Genomic DNA, 19,397 nt, shown 5'->3' on the forward strand with positions numbered 1-19,397 from the left:
TCCAGAGTCCGGTCATGTTAAATGGGTTTCCCCTTTGTGTTCTCTGTAAATGTATGAAGATCATCGCATCTCCTCATCCAGCTCTTTGCAGTTGAAGCATTTGTGAGGCAGGGGCTGCATGAAGGGGGAGGGACTAGATCTCTTTGTAAGCTCTGCTTCTCATTGGTGCACAAAAATCATCCCTCACATCCACTGAGCGAGGAGATGCAGAGCGCTTTAATATGCGGCAGCCTCCACAGAACTGTTTCAGTGCGTCAGGGCCATTTATAAACTGGTTTCCTAGCAAAACATGATCATTACTTCTAATTATCATCATTAGATTAAAATAGATTTAGATCTGTGTTATAATTTTTTTTTTTTTTTCAGTTCAAATGAATATGGGTAATTGAGCATTTGGTTAAATAATATTAACAGTAATGGATTGAATTTGTTTGTGCTTTTCCAGATGCTCAAAGTGCTTAAAATGTGTCCATTATTCATTCACTCCTCATTCATATTAGGTGATGGTAAGCTACCAATGTAGCCACGGTTGCCCTGGGGCAGACAGACAACGGTGTGCCAGTACGCGCCTAGGGCCCCTCTGACCATCACCGAGATATTCTTCAAAAACCAGTGGAGCCACACTGGAGGCAGGGTGGGTGAAGTATCTTGCCCAAGGACACTGAGTGGGAATTGAAAAGCCGCCCCTTGATCATTGGTCGACCCGCTCAGGTACGCCAGTGGCTCAATGGTCTGTACTGTTGCCACAACAGTTTATTCAAGATTCGCTGTCCAGAAAAGTGGTGCTGAAATCTGATGTGATGTAAAAGTAAGAAAGAAATTGCACTTTAGAAACACGGTGAGCTAAGTGATCTTGAACTTAACATCCACTGAGGTGTGCTATTCAGCAATTAGACGCTTGCAATTCCAGCATTACTATAAAGTAATATTTTTGATTAGGAAAAGTGACTGTTAGCCAAATAGTTTTCAATAAAAACTATAGATACAAATATATCAAAGAAATTCCATCATTATTAGAAATTAAAGTAGAAAAAGCCAAATATACAATAACATAGGTAAGAAAAAAAGTAAATCACAAGATATTTTGGCTTTTTATTACCGTGAAATGACACACTTTTAAAACATATTTTCCAGAAATACACGTAATACAGTGCGTTAGCAATGTAGTATTAGTTGTTGCTCACCTGTTGACTCTCAAATGTCCAGGTGCTGTCAGGTAAAGAGGCATCCAGCACACTGATGACCTCCTTAAAGTCTGTGGTGCTGCTGGGTTTAATCAGAGTGAAATCACTGTACTCTGACATGGGAGACATGCAGGACCTGAAGGACTGACTCTGAGACATCATGTCTCCTCCCAGGACCTCCACGTACTTGATAGGTCCATCGGTGTTGAGCTGAATCTGCAGGTTTCTGTTGGGGTTCTTGTAATCATCCGAGTCGCTGCGTCTCATGCAGCAGCAGCTGCCGCTGCTTCTGCTGTTCCTCATGCATTTCACCGCTAAGATGACAAAAGTCAGCAGAGACAGCACGGACACCGAGGCCAGAGACAGAATCAAATAAAGGGTGATTCTGCCCGTTTTCTTGCTGGGCTCGGACGCTTTGTGGTGTCGCAGCTCTGAGATGGGCTCGTGGAGAGCGTCCTCCAGCAGGATGGACACCGTGACGGTGGCGGATTGGAGCGGCTCTCCGTCGTCTTTGATCTCTAGGATCAGCCTCTGAGAGGAGTCGTCCTGCTCGGACACAGCGCGTTTAGTCCTCACCTCTCCTGTGTACAGACTGACGGTGAACAGAGAGGCGTCTGTGGCCTCCGCCAGTCTGTAGGAGATCAAGGCGTTATGGCCGGAGTCAGCGTCCACCGCCGTCACCTTGGTAACCAGGTGACCCGCTTTGGCGGAGCGGGGCATCCTCTGATGAGAGAGGGAGCCCAGAGCAGCGGAGGAGGGGTAAATGACGGCGGGGGCGTTATCGTTCTGGTCCAGGATAAAGACGTGGACAGTAGCGTTGCTGCTGAGAGAAGGAGAGCCCTGGTCCTTTGCCTGAACGTGGATCTCAAACACCTTCAGCTTCTCATAGTCAAACGAGTGCATGCTGTAGATGCTGCCGTTCTCTGAGTTCATGTAAACATAGGAGGACACGGACACGTCCTGGACTTTCGAGTCCAGAATGGAGTAAGAGATCTTTGCGTTTTCACCTGAATCCAGGTCAGACGCAGATACTGAGAACAGAATAGAACCCGGAACTCCGTTCTCCTTTAAATACACGTTATAAGACCTCTGCGTAAAAACTGGAGGGTTGTCATTAACATCAGTGATGCTGACAGGAATAGTTTTTGTACTGAGGAGAGGAGGAGTACCTGAATCTTTCGCTGTAACTTCAATACTATAGTCAGAGATGCTTTCACGGTCTAAAGGACCGTTTGTGATGAGCGCATAATTATTAGAAAAAGACGGTTTGAGAGCAAAGGATGACGTTTTAAGGAGCTGCAAAGTCACTTTTCCATAATCGCCAGAATCAAGGTCACGAACGCTAAGTAGAGCAACTACAGTCCCACTACTTGAGTCCTCAGGCACAGACGTGGATTTTGAAGTTAGAATGATTTCTGGAGCGTTATCGTTTACATCAATGACATCCACCTGAACGGTGCAGTGGCCCTCCATTTTAGGGAACCCTTTATCTTTGGCACTAATGTCGATACGGTATGAGCTTTGAGTTTCGTGGTCTAACTGGCGTTTTAAATAAATGTCTCCACTTGCAGCATCCACATAAAACAATTCCAGCACTGATGGGTGTGTGTGTACTCCGAGAGAGTACTCAATCTCCCCGTTTGGACCTTCATCAACGTCCGCCGCTCTTGTTGAAATAACAAACGATCCGTTTGCGATATTTTCCTTCACATCTACTTTATAAAATGCATTTTCAAACTGCGGCACGTTGTCATTAATATCAAGCACATTTATTGTAATCTTTGAAGTGCCAGACTTCACCGGGTTCCCTCCGTCCACAGCGGTTAGGAACAAACTGTGAACAGCTTTTTTCTCTCGATCTAAGGATTTAGTCAGCACCAGCTCCGGAATCTTTCGACCGTTTTCAATTTCTTTTACTTTAAGAGTAAAACACTCATCTTTGCTCAGAGTGTACGTCTTTAATCCATTACTTCCAACATCGGGATCCTCTGCCATTTCTAAGGGGAAACGAACACCCGCCACTCTAGATTCAGCGATTTCTATGACGTGATCGCTTTTCAGAAAAGTGGGAGCGTTGTCGTTCACGTCTTTAATTTCTACCTCCATCCGGTGTAACTGCAGCGGGTTTTCTATCACTATTTGCAAAGGTAATAAACAGCTGGCGCTTTGTCCGCACAAAGCCTCCCTGTCTATTCTATCGTTCACCACCAGCTCTCCCCTTCCCGCATCCACACTGAAATATTGCTCACCAGCCTCGGAGGCTACGCGTAATTTACGCACAAAAATATCCGACAATCCCAAACCCAGATCTCTGGCTACATTTCCAACCAGTGAGCCTTTTTCCAGTTCCTCCGGGATGCTGTACCGAGTCTGTGCGTCTGTTGTACTCCACAAAAGGAAGAAATGATGCCACCACAGAGCCTGCCATCCCCAGCCTCGGTGTTCCATTCTCTTTGTTATCCACACGGTTGGTCAAAATACGCAATTTCCCGTCGAAATATCATCAAAGACGAATATCCATCTCATTTTCCAACAGGGATTCTCTCCAGAAAAAACCATAGATGGGCATAACTGAACGTAAATTAAATAAATGTAATTCCACCCTGATCGCCGAAGTGCACCGTCCTCGGAGCAGAACACACAACGGAGGAGAGAGAGTGGGTGAGTGGGGGAGGGAGTAGATCTCTTTGTATAATACTCGAAGCTATTGGTACACTGCAGCATATACGATTGGAGATCGACACAGACGCTCATGAGAGTAAGCAGAACATAGCAGGAGGTCACAGAATAGCAGTTTACACTTTTACAAGATATGAGAAACACTATAATTAATTATTACAATAAATATACAGATTATGTACTCTGTTATTAATTTTTTAAATTAATTTTAAACAAACTCCTCACAAATCTGAAAATGCTGCATCATAAATTTTATCAAAATGTATGCAACTTTGTGTGTGTTGGGATCTATTGACGGCACAGTAATAGTTCATGTTATATTTTATAAGTTGCATAGTGTAAGATTTAAAGAAGATAAAGAAACGCAAAGAAATAAAATATTAAATAGTGTGATGTTACTTTTAAAAGTAAAATAATAAGCCAAAAAAAATTCCCAAACAAATGTAGAAACATTATTAACAAAATTAATGTCTAAAAGCTGGACTCAAAAAAAATTTGATGCGGTCAAATACTGATTGATAGAATTGTTTCACACAAAAAATATGACAGTCTATATAAAAGACCTGTTTGTGCTGAAGCGAAAGATTAACACTCGCTTCAAACATGGATACAGATAGGATTTATTTATTGGTGCTCAGCTTCCATCTCTGATATCCAATGAGGAAGACACAGAGGAGCACATGAACCCTGCTGCTGTGAAAATTCCGAGCTGCCACACACATCCTGCTTTTAATTTTTCCATTAGCAATTTTTAAGAAGATATATTAAGAATTTATATTATAAGCACAATAAAATGTCCTTTGATGATAAGATTTTAGCAACAAAATATAACGTTTTAGAGGTGCAGGGTGTCTGGCATGAATTTATTTACTGTTGCAAAAGATCTAAATATTATTAGATTAAAATAAGTATTGTGCTATTTTTAAATGGAGTTATTTATGTATTTGTTTAGTTATGTCATTGATGGTCTTGTACGAAACACAACGGAGAAAACCCGTTTTTGAGCGACGGTTTTAGCTCTCAGATTAGAAGGCGCTGTCCACCCCTCCGGTGCTGAACACACTTGCTCGAGAATGCCATCCCATTAACTAATATAAGGTCAAAAACATATAAGTAACCAACCTATCTCATATAATGGTATAAAGATAAAGAAAATAAAAAAAATGAAAGTAAATTCTTACAACTGTAACAGAAACACTTTGTCTTATTTTACTGTTGATTTCTGCTGAATGGACTACAGATTCAGTAAATAATTCGATAGAAGTCAGTGCAGTTTAAGAAAAAAGAAGTGCTTTACAGTGCATTACAGGCTCACCTGTTGACTCTCAAATGTCCAGGTGCTGTCAGGTAAAGAGGCATCCAGCACACTGATGACCTCCTTAAAGTCTGTGGTGCTGCTGGGTTTAATCAGAGTGAAATCACTGTACTCTGACATGGGAGACATGCAGGACCTGAAGGACTGACTCTGAGACATCATGTCTCCTCCCAGGACCTCCACGTACTTGATAGGTCCATCGGTGTTGAGCTGAATCTGCAGGTTTCTGTTGGGGTTCTTGTAATCATCCGAGTCGCTGCGTCTCATGCAGCAGCAGCTGCCGCTGCTTCTGCTGTTCCTCATGCATTTCACCGCTAAGATGACAAAAGTCAGCAGAGACAGCACGGACACCGAGGCCAGAGACAGAATCAAATAAAGGGTGATTCTGCCCGTTTTCTTGCTGGGCTCGGACGCTTTGTGGTGTCGCAGCTCTGAGATGGGCTCGTGGAGAGCGTCCTCCAGCAGGATGGACACCGTGACGGTGGCGGATTGGAGCGGCTCTCCGTCGTCTTTGATCTCTAGGATCAGCCTCTGAGAGGAGTCGTCCTGCTCGGACACAGCGCGTTTAGTCCTCACCTCTCCTGTGTACAGACTGACGGTGAACAGAGAGGCGTCTGTGGCCTCCGCCAGTCTGTAGGAGATCCAGGCGTTATGGCCCGAGTCAGCGTCCACCGCCGTCACCTTGGTAACCAGGTGACCCGCTTTGGCGGAGCGGGGCATCCTCTGATGAGAGAGGGAGCCCAGAGCAGCGGAGGAGGGGTAAATGACAGCGGGGGCGTTATCGTTCTGGTCCAGGATAAAGACGTGGACAGTAGCGTTGCTGCTGAGAGAAGGAGAGCCCTGGTCCTTTGCCTGAACGTGGATCTCAAACACCTTCAGCTTCTCATAGTCAAACGAGTGCATGCTGTAGATGCTGCCGTTCTCTGAGTTCATGTAAACATAGGAGGACACGGACACGTCCTGGACTTTCGAGTCCAGAATGGAGTAAGAGATCTTTGCGTTTTCACCTGAATCCAGGTCAGACGCGGATACTGAGAACAGAATAGAACCCGGAACTCCGTTCTCCTTTAAATACACGTTATAAGACCGCTGCGTAAAAACTGGAGGATTGTCATTAACGTCAGTGACGCTGACAGATACAATTCTTTTACAAGACAGCGGGGGAGATCCAGAGTCAGTAGCGGTTATTTCCACATGATAATCTGATATTTTTTCTCTGTCTAAAGGACCACTAGTTATTAGTGCATAATTATTAAAAAACGATGACTTTAATTTAAAAGGAGAACCTTTTGATATTTGTAAATGCACTTTACTGTTATTACCAGAGTCTGCATCGCGCACATTAAGTAACGCCACCACAGTGCCTCCCGGTGCGTCCTCGCGCACTGGCTGTGGTTCAGAAGTCAGAACGATTTCTGGTTTATTGTCATTTACGTCAACAACATCTATCTGGAGGCGGCAGTGACTCTCCATTTCTGGACTCCCTTTATCTTTTGCAGTAATTTCGACTTTGTAGGACGTCTCTCTTTCGTAATCTAAATCGCCTATTAAAATAATTTCTCCGCTCAGAGCTTTAATCTCAAATAATGTTAACACGGAATCAGGTGTCCGCGCGCCGAAAGAAAACCGAATTTCTCCATTTGGTCCCTCATCGGCGTCACTCGCAGCTATTTTGATTACAAACGAACCTTTTGCCGTATTTTCAAGTAAAGAAACGCGATATGAACTCTTTTCAAACACTGGGAAGTTATCATTGTTATCAAGCACAGTTACAGTTATTGTAGAGGTACCGGATTTCATGGGGTTTCCTCCATCTAACGCAGTGAGACGGAGCTGATGAACAGCTTTTATTTCTCGATCAAGCGGTTTCTCCAACACCAACTCTGGGACTGTTTTTCCGTCCTCGACCTCTTTCATTTTTAACACAAAGAAGTCATTCTTTGTCAAAGTGTAGGATTTTACTGAATTTACGCCGACATCCGAGTCCTCTGCGCTTTCTAATGGAAATCGAGTTCCCACAGCAGCCGATTCTGAAATTTTTAAAGATAATACTTCTGTAAGAAATTTGGGAGGATTGTCATTAATATCTTGAATTTCAACCTCAAGGCGATGTAAACTCAGAGGTTTTTCAAGAACTAACTGTAAAGGCAACACACAGCTGGCGCTTTGTCCGCATAAAGCCTCTCTGTCTATTCTGTCGTTCACCAGCAGCTCTCCTCTCCCCGCATCCACGCTAAAATATTGCTCACCAGACTCAGCAGCAACGCGTAGCGCACGCTCAGAGATCTCGGTTAACGTCAATCCCAGATCTTTCGCGAGGTTTCCAACCACGGATCCGTGTTTTACTTCCTCTGGGATGCTGTATCGAGTCTGTGCGGCTATTGTACTCCACAGGAGAAAGAAATGATGCCACCAGAACGCCTGCCTTCCCCAGGCTCGGTATCCTATTGTCTTTGTCATCCCAGTGCCGCTACAATTATTATCCAGCAAGGCAATCACATTGATATTTCCCATCCATAGTCACGAAGCATTCTTTCAAAGTAAAATCCAGTGTCAGGTCATGTTAAATGGGTTTCCCCTTTGTGTTCTCTGTAAATGTATGAAGATCATCGCATCTCCTCATCCAGCTCTTTGCAGTTGAAGCATTTGTGAGGCGGGGGCTGCATGAGGGGGGAGGGACTAGATCTCTTTGTACAGATCTGCTTCTCATTGGTGCACAAAAATCATCCCTCACATCCACTGAGAGAGGAGAGAGCGCTTTAATGTGCGGCAGTCTCCACAGTACCGTTTCAGTGCGTCAGAGCCATTTATAAGTTGGTTTTCCACCAAAACATGATTTTTTAATTCTAATTATCATAATTAGATTAAAAAATAGATCTGTGTTATAAATGTTTTAATTTTAGGTCCAAATGCATATGGGAAATGGAGTATTTGGTTAAATTATATTAACAACAATGGATCGAATTTGTCTGTGCTTTTCCAGACGCCCAAAGTGCTTACAATGTGTCCATTTTTCCTTCACTCGTCATTCATATTTGAAAATGGTAAGCTAGTGAAGTAGCCAGCTGCCCCAGGGCAGACTGACAGAGGTGTGCCAGTAGGCGCCTACGGCCCCTCTAAGCATCACCATGAACTTTCTTTACAAACCAGTGGAGCCACACTGGAGGCAGGGTGGGTGAAGTGTCTTGCCCAAGGACACTGGAGGGGAATGAGGATCGAAAAGCCGCCCCTTGATCATCGGCCGATCTGCTCAGGTCCGCCGGTGGCTCAATGGTCTGTACTGTTTCAATGAGGTCCTGTTACAACAATTTTTTCAAGATTCGTTGTCCAGAAAAGTGGTGCTGAAATCTGATGTGATGTAAAAGTAGTAAAGAAACTACACTTTTGAAACCCAGCAGGGCTACATGATCCTCAACTTAACATCCACGTAGGTGTGTTATTCAGCAATTAAGTGATTGCAAATCCAGCATTACCATATTTTTGATTATTATAATGGATCTTTAGCTAAATAGTTTTCAATAAAAACTATGGATAAAAATATATCACCATGGAAATCCGGTTTTATTAGAAATTAAAAAAGAGAAAACCAAAAATCAAAAAAATGTAAGGAAAGAAAATAAAGTAAATCCTAAAGTATTTTGTCTTTCTATTACCATGACACAATTTTAAAACATTTTCCACAGATACACACGTAATACACTGCGTTAGCTATGCAGTATTAGTTGTGGCTCACCTGTTGACTCTCAAATGTCCAGGTGCTGTCAGGTAAAGAGGCATCCAGCACACTGATGACCTCCTTAAAGTCTGTGGTGCTGCTGGGTTTAATCAGAGTGAAATCACTGTACTCTGACATGGGAGACATGCAGGACCTGAAGGACTGACTCTGAGACATCATGTCTCCTCCCAGGACCTCCACGTACTTGATAGGTCCATCGGTGTTAAGCTGAATCTGCAGGTTTCTGTTGGGGTTCTTGTAATCATCCGAGTCGCTGCGTCTCATGCAGCAGCAGCTGCCGCTGCTTCTGCTGTTCCTCATGCATTTCACTGCTAAGATGACAAAAGTCAGCAGAGACAGCACGGACACCGAGGCCAGAGACAGAATCAAATAAAGGGTGATTCTGCCCGTTTTCTTGCTTGGCTCGGACGCTTTGTGGTGTCGCAGCTCTGAGATGGGCTCGTGGAGAGCGTCCTCCAGCAGGATGGACACCGTGACGGTGGCGGATTGGAGCGGCTCTCCGTCGTCTTTGATCTCTAGGATCAGCCTCTGAGAGGAGTCGTCCTGCTCGGACACAGCGCGTTTAGTCCTCACTTCTCCTGTGTACAGACTGACGGTGAACAGAGAGGCGTCTGTGGCCTCCGCCAGTCTGTAGGAGATCCAGGCGTTATGACCCGAGTCAGCGTCCACCGCCGTCACCTTGGTAACCAGGTGACCCGCTTTGGCGGAGCGGGGCATCCTCTGATGAGAGAGGGAGCCCAGAGCAGCGGAGGAGGGGTAAATGACGGCGGGGGCGTTATCGTTCTGGTCCAGGATAAAGACGTGGACAGTAGCGTTGCTGCTGAGAGAAGGAGAGCCCTGGTCCTTTGCCTGAACGTGGATCTCAAACACCTTCAGCTTCTCATAGTCAAACGAGTGCATGCTGTAGATGCTGCCGTTCTCTGAGTTCATGTAAACATAGGAGGACACGGACACGTCCTGGACTTTCGAGTCCAGAATGGAGTAAGAGATCTTTGCGTTTTCACCTGAATCCAGGTCAGACGCAGATACTGAGAACAGAATAGAACCCGGAACTTCGTTCTCCTTTAAATACACGTTATAAGACCTCTGCGTAAAAACTGGAGGATTGTCATTCACATCAGTGATGCTGACAGGAATCTTTTTTTTACTTGAAAGGGGCGGAATACCTGAATCAGTTGCTGTTATCTCGATATTGTATTCAGAGATCTTCTCTCGGTCGAGAACACCGTTCGTAACGAGCGCGTAATTTTGCGAGAAAGACGGTTTCAGGGCAAAGTTGGAGTTCTTCTGGACTGCCAATGTGACTTTTCCGTTTTCACCAGAGTCCAGGTCTCGCACACTGAGCAGGGCTATAACAGTTCCATTAGATGAATCCTCTCGTACTGGCTTTGGATGTGAGGTGAAAATTATTTCTGGTGAATTATCGTTCACATCCAAAATGTCCACGTGCACAGTACAATGCCCCTCCATTCTCGGGGTGCCTTTATCTTTAGCACTAACATCCAACTCATAATTAACAGCTGTTTCGAAGTCTAACCTTCCCTTTAGAAACACGGTTCCTGATACGGAATCAATGGTAAAAACAGAAAGAACGGCCTCCGGTGTGCGCGCTCCAAATGAATATTCTATTTCTCCGTTTTGACCGTCATCTGCGTCTGTCGCTTTTGTTTGCACTATTAATTCACCCTTTTCAGCATTTTCACTTACTGACACTTTATATGAGGTTTTCTCAAATACTGGGACATTATCATTATTGTCTAAAACTGTGACGATTATTTGAACTGTTCCCGATTTCACCGGGTTTCCACCATCTTGAGCTGTCAGAATCAGCTTGTGAACGGCTTTTTTCTCTCTGTCTAAAACTTTTGCTAAAATCAGTTCAGGGACTTTCCTTTCGCCAGCAACATCTTTTACTCTAACGCTGAAGCTATCGTCTTTACTGAGACTGTAGGACTTCAATGAGTTACTGCCGACATCTAAATCGACGGCGCTTTCTAAAGGAAACCGAACACCCACCACTGTGGACTCTGCAATTTCCAAATTGATTTGATTGGACGGAAACCTGGGCGGATTATCGTTTATGTCTAAAATTTCTACTTCAACGCGAAAAAGCTGCAGTGGATCTTCAATGACAACCTGCAAAGGCAACACACAGCTGGCACTTTGTCCGCATAAATCCTCTCTGTCTATTCTGTCGTTCACCAGCAGCTCTCCTCTCCCCGCATCCACGCTGAAATACTGCTCACCGGCCTCAGAGGCGACGCGTAATTTTCGCTCGAAAATCTCAGAGAGTCCTAAACCTAAATCTCTGGCGAGATTTCCTACCACAGAGCCCTGCTTGAGCTCCTCCTGGATGCTGTACCGAGTCTGCCCGTTTGTTGTACTCCACAAAAGGAAAAAATGATGCCACCAAAGGGCTTGCCATCTCCAGTGTACATATCCTTTTCTCTTTGTCATCCTTTATCGGCTACAACACACGGATCCAAGTCGACAGTGTGCGTAGAAGAGTCTAAAATCCATCATTAATTGAGCAATTTCCAAAACGCCATTGTTCGCCAAGCATTAAAATAGAACAAAAAACAATGTTTATTGTAATCCAAAACACAGCTCATCGCTCCCTCTGTCCTCCAGCTCTTTGCAGTGTGACTGATAACAACGCAGAGGCTGGATGGGGGGCAGGGACTAGATTGCTTTGTACAATTCTCTCTCTTATTGGCGCAGAGCTCACTGCTATTCTGTCCAATGAGGGTTGTAGCTTCAGCAGACGCTCTTCATTCTCCTTCCGTTTGGCCAACTAAGGAGTTTAATGTTATCACTGACTGTTTAGGAAAAATAAGAAAGTGGCATTAAAAGATAAGGTTTGAAATAAAAGAGTTGACTTGGTTATAAATGAATGAAAGTCTTATAATTTTCTTCGATTTTGAAAGTTTACTTTGATTTTAAAATAAGTTAATAAAAAAACGCAAACACACAAAAAAATATGGAATCATGTTATAAATAAATATTTATTCTGACAGGCGTCTTTAAATAATCTCGTCATATTGCCGTTTCTCTTTTTTTCCTATGCTATCGGTTTTCTTGGGTATTTCCGTTTCAATATCCTGTCAGTTTTTGGCCGTAGATTTTAAAGACAGAACTGACCTGTCCACTTTAACTTAATGTTTTGTTAAGAACTTGCGTGATTCAGAAAGGTCGTTTCCGTCACGTTCCACCGAATTAACGGCGGCTACCGGTAACAGTGCAACACATCACAGTTAGGTTTGTTCTTTACCTTTGATTTCTAAGGTGTAAAAAAAAGTTAATTATGTATAAATAGTACATACTAATTTAAATACGCATCATTTGTGCAGGGCCGAAATTTTAAAATGATTTGTTCAGAATTTATAGATGGGATTGTCATTGTCCCATACTTTTTCATTCTTATTATTTTATTATTTAAAAAAAAAAAATTAATTAAGTTATAGTTATAAATAGTTTTCTTTTCAAATACGCTCAAATGCGTAATTTCGGTTATTTTTAGATGGAGCAACAGGACATATTTTTACACTAAACCAGTGCGCAAAAAATAAACAAATCACACAACAAATATTTCAGTTCAGTAATAAATATAAGATTTTTTCCTTTTTTTTTACAATCTTATAATCGACTCTAGGTTGACATCATGAAATGAGCGGTTCCCACGAGGAGCGAGTCATCTTACTTCCGGGTTGTACAAGAACTCAGGAAAATAATAAATATTTAGTTTAAAAAATCGTTAGTTTGTGTACCAAAGGTAATATATTATCACTGACACGATAGAGGGATAATGAATGGCATATAGACCTTTTCAGGCTTTAAACAGGAAAAAAGAAAAAAATACACACAAGAAAGTTTTTTTATGCTCACCTGTTGACTCTCAAAGGTCCATGTGCTGTCAGGTAAAGAGGCATCCAGCACACTGATGACCTCCTTAAAGTCTGTGGTGCTGCTGGGTTTAATCAGAGTGAAATCACTGTACTCTGACATGGGAGACATGCAGGACCTGAAGGACTGACTCTGAGACATCATGTCTCCTCCCAGGACCTCCACGTACTTGATAGGTCCATCGGTGTTGAGCTGAATCTGCAGGTTTCTGTTGGGGTTCTTGTAATCATCCGAGTCGCTGCGTCTCATGCAGCAGCAGCTGCCGCTGCTTCTGCTGTTCCTCATGCATTTCACCGCTAAGATGACAAAAGTCAGCAGAGACAGCACGGACACCGAGGCCAGAGACAGAATCAAATAAAGGGTGATTCTGCCCGTTTTCTTGCTGGGCTCGGACGCTTTGTGGTGTCGCAGCTCTGAGATGGGCTCGTGGAGAGCGTCCTCCAGCAGGATGGACACCGTGACGGTGGCGGATTGGAGCGGCTCTCCGTCGTCTTTGATCTCTAGGATCAGCCTCTGAGAGGAGTCGTCCTGCTCGGACACAGCGCGTTTAGTCCTCACCTCTCCTGTGTACAGACTGACGGTGAACAGAGAGGCGTCTGTGGCCTCCGCCAGTCTGTAGGAGATCCAGGCGTTATGGCCCGAGTCAGCGTCCACCGCCGTCACCTTGGTAACCAGGTGACCCGCTTTGGCGGAGCGGGGCATCCTCTGATGAGAGAGGGAGCCCAGAGCAGCGGAGGAGGGGTAAATGACAGCGGGGGCGTTATCGTTCTGGTCCAGGATAAAGACGTGGACAGTAGCGTTGCTGCTGAGAGAAGGAGAGCCCTGGTCCTTTGCCTGAACGTGGATCTCAAACACCTTCAGCTTCTCATAGTCAAACGAGTGCATGCTGTAGATGCTGCCGTTCTCTGAGTTCATGTAAACATAGGAGGACACGGACACGTCGTGGACTTTCGAGTCCAGAATGGAGTAAGAGATCTTTGCGTTTTCACCTGAATCCAGGTCAGACGCGGATACTGAGAACAGAATAGAACCCGGAACTCCGTTCTCCTTTAAATACACGTTATAAGAATTTTGTGAGAAAACTGGCGCATTGTCATTTGTATCCAAGAGCTCAACGAGGATTGTTTTGTCACTTCTGAGAGCGGGTTTCCCAGAATCTGCAGCACTAATTTTAACATTGTAATGACTATATGTTTCCCGATCCAGCTTCCCATTTGTCACTAAGGAATAATGATTTGAGACGGAGGGATTTAGCTTAAATGGCGAATCAGAAGAAACAGTCAGCGTAACTTTACCATTTTCACCAGAATCTGGGTCTTTTGCGCTAATTAGTGCAATGACGGTACCGAGCACGGAATCTTCTGGAACGGGGCTCGTTAAGGATGTTACAATTATTTCAGGAATATTATCGTTAATGTCAGTAACTCTCACCTCCACACTGCAATGCCCATCCATCTCAGGGTTTCCTTTGTCTTTTGCAGTGACATCAAATCGGTGCAAAGCGTTGTTTTCGCGATCTAAGACCCCTTTAACAATAATACTCCCAGTGGAGGATTCAATGTCAAATAAAGACATAATTAGATCGGCAGTTAGCTCTGCAAAAAAATATTCAATTTCTCCATTTAATCCTTCATCCTGATCTGTGGCTTTAACGCGCAAAACTTCAGATCCGGGAGTTACGTTTTCACTTACATTAGCTTCGTATACGTTTCTTTCGAACTGTGGAGCATTATCATTATTATCAAGGACTATAACTGTGATGTCAGATGTGCCTGATCGCACCGGATCCCCCCCATCCACAGCAGTGAGGATGAGGTTGTGTACAGGCAGCCTTTCTCTATCAAGCGGCTTCTCCAGCACCAGCTCGGGCGTCTTCCTGCCGTCCTTTTGATTTTTAACAGATAATTTAAAATGCTCATTTTTATTCAGAAGGTAGGAGCGCACGGAATTGATCCCAACATCAGGATCCTGGGCAGCTTCTAGTGGAAATCGTGCACCTGGATTCACCAGCTCTGCAATTTTGACCACTTTTTCTTTAGTCGTAAAAACAGGAGAGTTGTCGTTTGTGTCCAGGATTTCAATTTCTATTCTGTGCAGCTGCAGCGGGTTATTTATAACTAATTCTAAAGGCAGCAAACACGACGCCCTTTGTCCACACAGATCCTCTCGGTCTATCCTATCAGCCACCACCAGCTCTCCTTTTCCCAGGTCGACGTTAAAGAACTGCTTACCGGCTTCAGAGGTTATCCGCAAGTCACGCCGGTACAATTCTGAAACAACCAAACCCAAATCCTTGGCTATATTTCCAACAACAGCACCCGGTTTCAGTTCTTCCGGGATGCTGTAGCGAGTCTGAGCGTCTATTGTACTCCACAACAGAAAGAAGGGATGCCACCACGAAAGCGTACGCCATGTCGGCAGTTTTGTCCGCATTATTCCACCTTCTGAAAATCCCATATCGCTTTGCTCCTTTTCCTGTCTTTCAAATAAAGCGCGATGTTATAATCCAGTGTAGATGAGCACGAACAGAAAAGATTGAACGTCATGCTTTGTGTTTGAATACGTCTCCCTCCCCTCCTGTACCGAATAGTAGCGGTTGTGGGGAGGATGCTGTGCTGCTGAGACACAGTTGATCTCTTTGTACAGCTCTGCATGCTATTGGCTGAGAGGGAACAGTGATCTTAACCAACCATGGCACTGGTGGATGTGCATAAGCAATGAGCACAGAGGAAACCTGAACGGTTTCACTAAATCAAACACGCTGCATTTTTTAACTGTATTATATTTTCAAAAAACTTTTGGACAATAATTATTAAAGTTAATTGTGCGCATGGATTTCACTGATGATAATCTGTATCCAGAACATAAGGAATGCACCTTTATCAGGATAATTAAACGGGTAAAAGTCAAAATGCTTCTGTTGCTCCTTCTTTTGCAGATCTGCATTCACCTGCCTGCCTGCACTCCTTTTTGTGCAAAGGTTCTCCATTGCCTTCCTGTGGTCAGACGAAGGCAGTGCAGCCTGCTACGTCATCCCTGCTTTACACCTCCACAGTTCTTAGAGGACAGTGACAGCAGCCTACACAAAGTACCCGTATGGAGGTCTGTAGAGCAAGAGGAAAAGGCGGGGGGAGCGTGTGCTGCAGGGAAAAGCGTATCTCTCTCTCTCCAGCTCTTTCTGTCTGTCGCACAAACACACGCTCATATATTTCCTTTATTTAGCACACGTACACACTGTATTTTAAAAGCAAAAAGAGATTTGCACAATTCCAATGCCTTTATGTCAAGAACACAGATTACAATCTGGGGTATTCATACACAGGCGTAAAACACTGTTTTGACCCAGATCCCTTAATTGTGCTACAATAATTGGGTATTAAAACAAATGCAATTTTAATCAATAACAAATAGTCACACATTTATTTCTCATACATGCCACATCCTAAATGAAGTGGACGACAGAGGGAGATGTGGAGAGTCGAGCAGGAGCCCGATCTGACTTCAGCACCAATGATGTGGACAGCGCCATGCAGGCGGCCAAGCGCTGCAACTGCATGCTGCAGCAAAATCAGCGGCTCACATGCTCTGTGTGCTCACAGTTAGTTAGAGAATAAGATTAGATAAAAATGAGAGAGATAGAACTGTAAATCAACATTTTTTCCAACAACACAATATTAAATGTTTTGGTTGATATAATCTATCTCTCACTCTCATCGACTTTTTTCTTATAATTGCCATTTGAACGACAAGGTAACCGACAGAGGGAGATGTGGAGAGTCTAGCGAGAGGCATCAACACGCCGATCTGGTTTCAGCACCAAGGTTGTGGACAGCGCCGCACAGGCGGCCAAGCGCTGCAACTGCATGCTGCGACTGAGTCAGCGGCTTACACAAGTTCCGTGTGCTCAGTCAGTGAGAGGATTGAAAAAAACTCAACAACTTCCCAAGGATGACAACTATAAATCAACCATCAATCCATTTTTTTTAAATTTCCCATAACACACTAAAGAACAAAAAACGTACTGCACAAAAATGTAAGTTTTTAAAAAACATGAGGAATGATGTGTCAAAACAAACAAAACAAAACCCGGCCTATTTATTATACATGTCATATTTTCATCAAGGGATACGACAGAGGGAGATGTGGAGAAATCAGCAAGAGGCATTAACAGACCGATCTGGTTTCAGCACCAAGGTTGTGGACAGCGCCGCACACGCGACCAAGCGCTGCAACTGCATGCTGCTGCAGAGTAAGCGGTTCTTTTGTTCTGTGTGTCCACAGTCAGGGAGAGGGGGAAAAAAGAGTCTAAAAGGATTGGAACTATCTTTGAATCCATTTGATAATTTCCACAGAAACAGAAAGTAAGTGAACACAAAACATAATGGACATAATTTTATTTTATTCAGAACATTCTGAATATAGTGTAAAAATGCCAACTTATTTCTCATACATGCTTCATCCTAAATGAGGAAAATGACAGTGGGAGATGTGGAAAACCTAGCAAGAGGCTGCAAAAGACCTTGTTTCAGCACCAAGTTAGTGGACAGCGCAATACAAACGGCAACGTAGTGCAGCTGCATGCTGCAGCAGTCAGCGGCTCACTAATGTTATGTATGCTCAGTCAATGATAGATGGCAAAAATATATGTACCAGACTGCAGAGGTCTTATCATCATGCATATTCCATCCAAAATTTCACATTTACTTTTTCTCTAGAAAATTGTGTTTTAGTGAATATAAAATATTCTGCAGATATTTGTAAAGTTTAAGGAAGTGGTCTTAAAATACTTTTGAAATCAAAAAAATTTTTGAAACACATTTCAACAAGAAATTTTGAAAAAAAAATGTAATTTTGTTTAAAATGAATGAAATATCTTCAACAAAGCTTAAAATGTACCAAAAATGTATTTTTAACTTGCCAGTTTTCTTTGATTTACAGTTTAATCATTTTAGAGTGCAAAAAATGCATTTCTAAGTTGAATATTAGCAGATATCTATTTAAATAAATCTTCTTCCACTTTCGGCTTCTCCCATCAGGGGTCGCCACAGCGAACGAGTCGCATGGTGAATTTGGCAATGTTTTACGCCGGATGCCCTTCCTGACGCAACCTTCTCAAACCGGGCTTGGAACCGGCAGAGGTAGAGAAGGGAACAGGGAGCAGCCCGGAGTCGAACCCGGGTTTCACGGACGGAAGGCGCCGCAAACCAGCACGAGCTAAACTGGCTCTATTTAAATAAATAAAAACATTAAATGTTTGTCTTGTCCTGTACTATTTCTCTTTTCTGTGCAAATTTAAGTGCATGACTTTTTTTTTTAGTAAAAGGACTTTCTTGCAAAAGTTCAATAGATACTGGGATTATTTCAACATCACATGATCCACCTTTAGACAATAAACCTGATTTAAAAAGATATGTTTGTGTGTTTGTGTAACAAAATGAGAAGGAGAAAAAAACAAAAGGAAGAGAGTATTGTGTCGTAGTAAACAATCTTTGATAGTAGAAAAACTGTGGTGGAAATCCTCACATATTCTTTTGGTTGTTTGTGCAGCCTTTTGACATATATTAAGAAAATACGAGTATTGGAAACTTCAAAGCATGAACCTGTTTGCTTGACTTTTAAACTACTGTAATAAGATTTAGTTATCAAATACTTTAACTGTGTAATTTGTGTCTGTTAAGTTTCACTGTAACGCATCAGAGAGAGAAAATAGATCTTTTCTGGCATGTTGGGACATATAACAACACTTGTTATGCAGTCATGTGCTTGTAGCTATACACATTTCAGCATTACTTATGATTTATTCTGTCCCTTTTTTGTAAAAAAACAACAACAACAACATGCAGTTTGACAACAGAATACTGCATCAGCAAAACCTGGAGATATTACTGTACAAATCAGATTGATCTTTGGAAATTAAACAGGGCATGAGCTCCTTTAACAGCTGGTGTTCTGTGTAATTCTTTACTTAATTCACTTAAGCCTTTTACTTTGTGGAGTCTTTAAGCTTACACCATTATACAGCTCAGGAAACCACTTCACTCCCTAACGTTTCAAAATACCTTTTTCTGACTGCAAGAGCAGTTTACCTGTATACTCCAATTTATATTTATTTGAGTATAAAAAAATCTGTCTTGTTAGACTACATATGGCCATATGGCCCACATAAAGCACACCATTTAGCTTTAGAGGAAATAATTTATCTGTTTCTCAAGGTGTGCTGGATTTGAATTAGCTGCGTCTCTCAAAGGCGAGGAGGCTTATTTGAGGATGGAGTATAACAGATCAAGTTCTGCTACAATGTGCAACAGAACTTGATCATGGTGGATTGTTAGAATCAGTTATATTGTGTTTAAAAACCGAATACAGAAAGTGTGCTGCAATGTGACTGTATGTCTTGTGAAGAATGTAGATTAAATTATGCTCTTACCTTATTTGGAAAATTCAGGATTTGAGACAAGCCAGGCAGATCAAGAATAGCAGGATAAAGGAGACATGAAAGAGAAAAAAAGAGAGAAAACAAATCTATTAGATGGCGAGTCAGTCTACAGATTTTGGCCTTTGGAACTGCTGCCCATACTTA

The 19,397-nt window shown here is 43.0% G+C and overlaps 3 protein-coding genes and 3 pseudogenes across 42 annotated transcripts in view; all 6 read right to left on the reverse strand.

Annotated features, from left to right (window-relative positions):
* Positions 1–19,397, reverse strand: part of LOC101169865 (protocadherin gamma-C5) — a 307,671-nt gene that overhangs the window by 27,255 nt on the left and 261,019 nt on the right. The gene's annotated exons all lie outside the window — the stretch shown is intronic.
* Positions 5–3,632, reverse strand: LOC111947999 (protocadherin gamma-C5 pseudogene; annotated as a pseudogene). Its single transcript, XR_013658548.1, has one exon. The product of XR_013658548.1 is annotated as a protocadherin gamma-C5 pseudogene (transcript).
* LOC111947994 (protocadherin gamma-C5 pseudogene) lies at positions 3,092–7,692 on the reverse strand (annotated as a pseudogene). Its single transcript, XR_013658551.1, has one exon. The product of XR_013658551.1 is annotated as a protocadherin gamma-C5 pseudogene (transcript).
* On the reverse strand, positions 8,723–11,974 carry LOC111947997 (protocadherin gamma-C5 pseudogene; annotated as a pseudogene). Its single transcript, XR_013658547.1, has one exon. The product of XR_013658547.1 is annotated as a protocadherin gamma-C5 pseudogene (transcript).
* On the reverse strand, positions 12,284–15,274 carry LOC111947991 (protocadherin gamma-C5). The gene has a single exon (XM_023959152.2). It carries the CDS (start codon positions 15,272–15,274, stop codon positions 12,698–12,700), a length of 2,577 nt encoding a protein of 858 aa, XP_023814920.1. The 3' UTR covers positions 12,284–12,697.
* LOC144994876 (protocadherin gamma-A11-like) overlaps positions 12,284–19,397 on the reverse strand; it is a 30,239-nt gene continuing 23,125 nt past the window's right edge. The window contains exon 2 of the mRNA XM_078954174.1: positions 12,284–19,244. Coding sequence (XP_078810300.1) covers positions 19,233–19,244 — 12 coding nt within the window. The 3' untranslated portion in view covers positions 12,284–19,232. The remainder of the gene's footprint in view (positions 19,245–19,397) is intronic.

The sequence above is a fragment of the Oryzias latipes genome, chromosome 10 (assembly GCF_053564925.1).
Source record: "Oryzias latipes strain Hd-rR chromosome 10, Olatipes_Hd-rR_3.1".
Taxonomy (NCBI): domain Eukaryota; kingdom Metazoa; phylum Chordata; class Actinopteri; order Beloniformes; family Adrianichthyidae; genus Oryzias; species Oryzias latipes.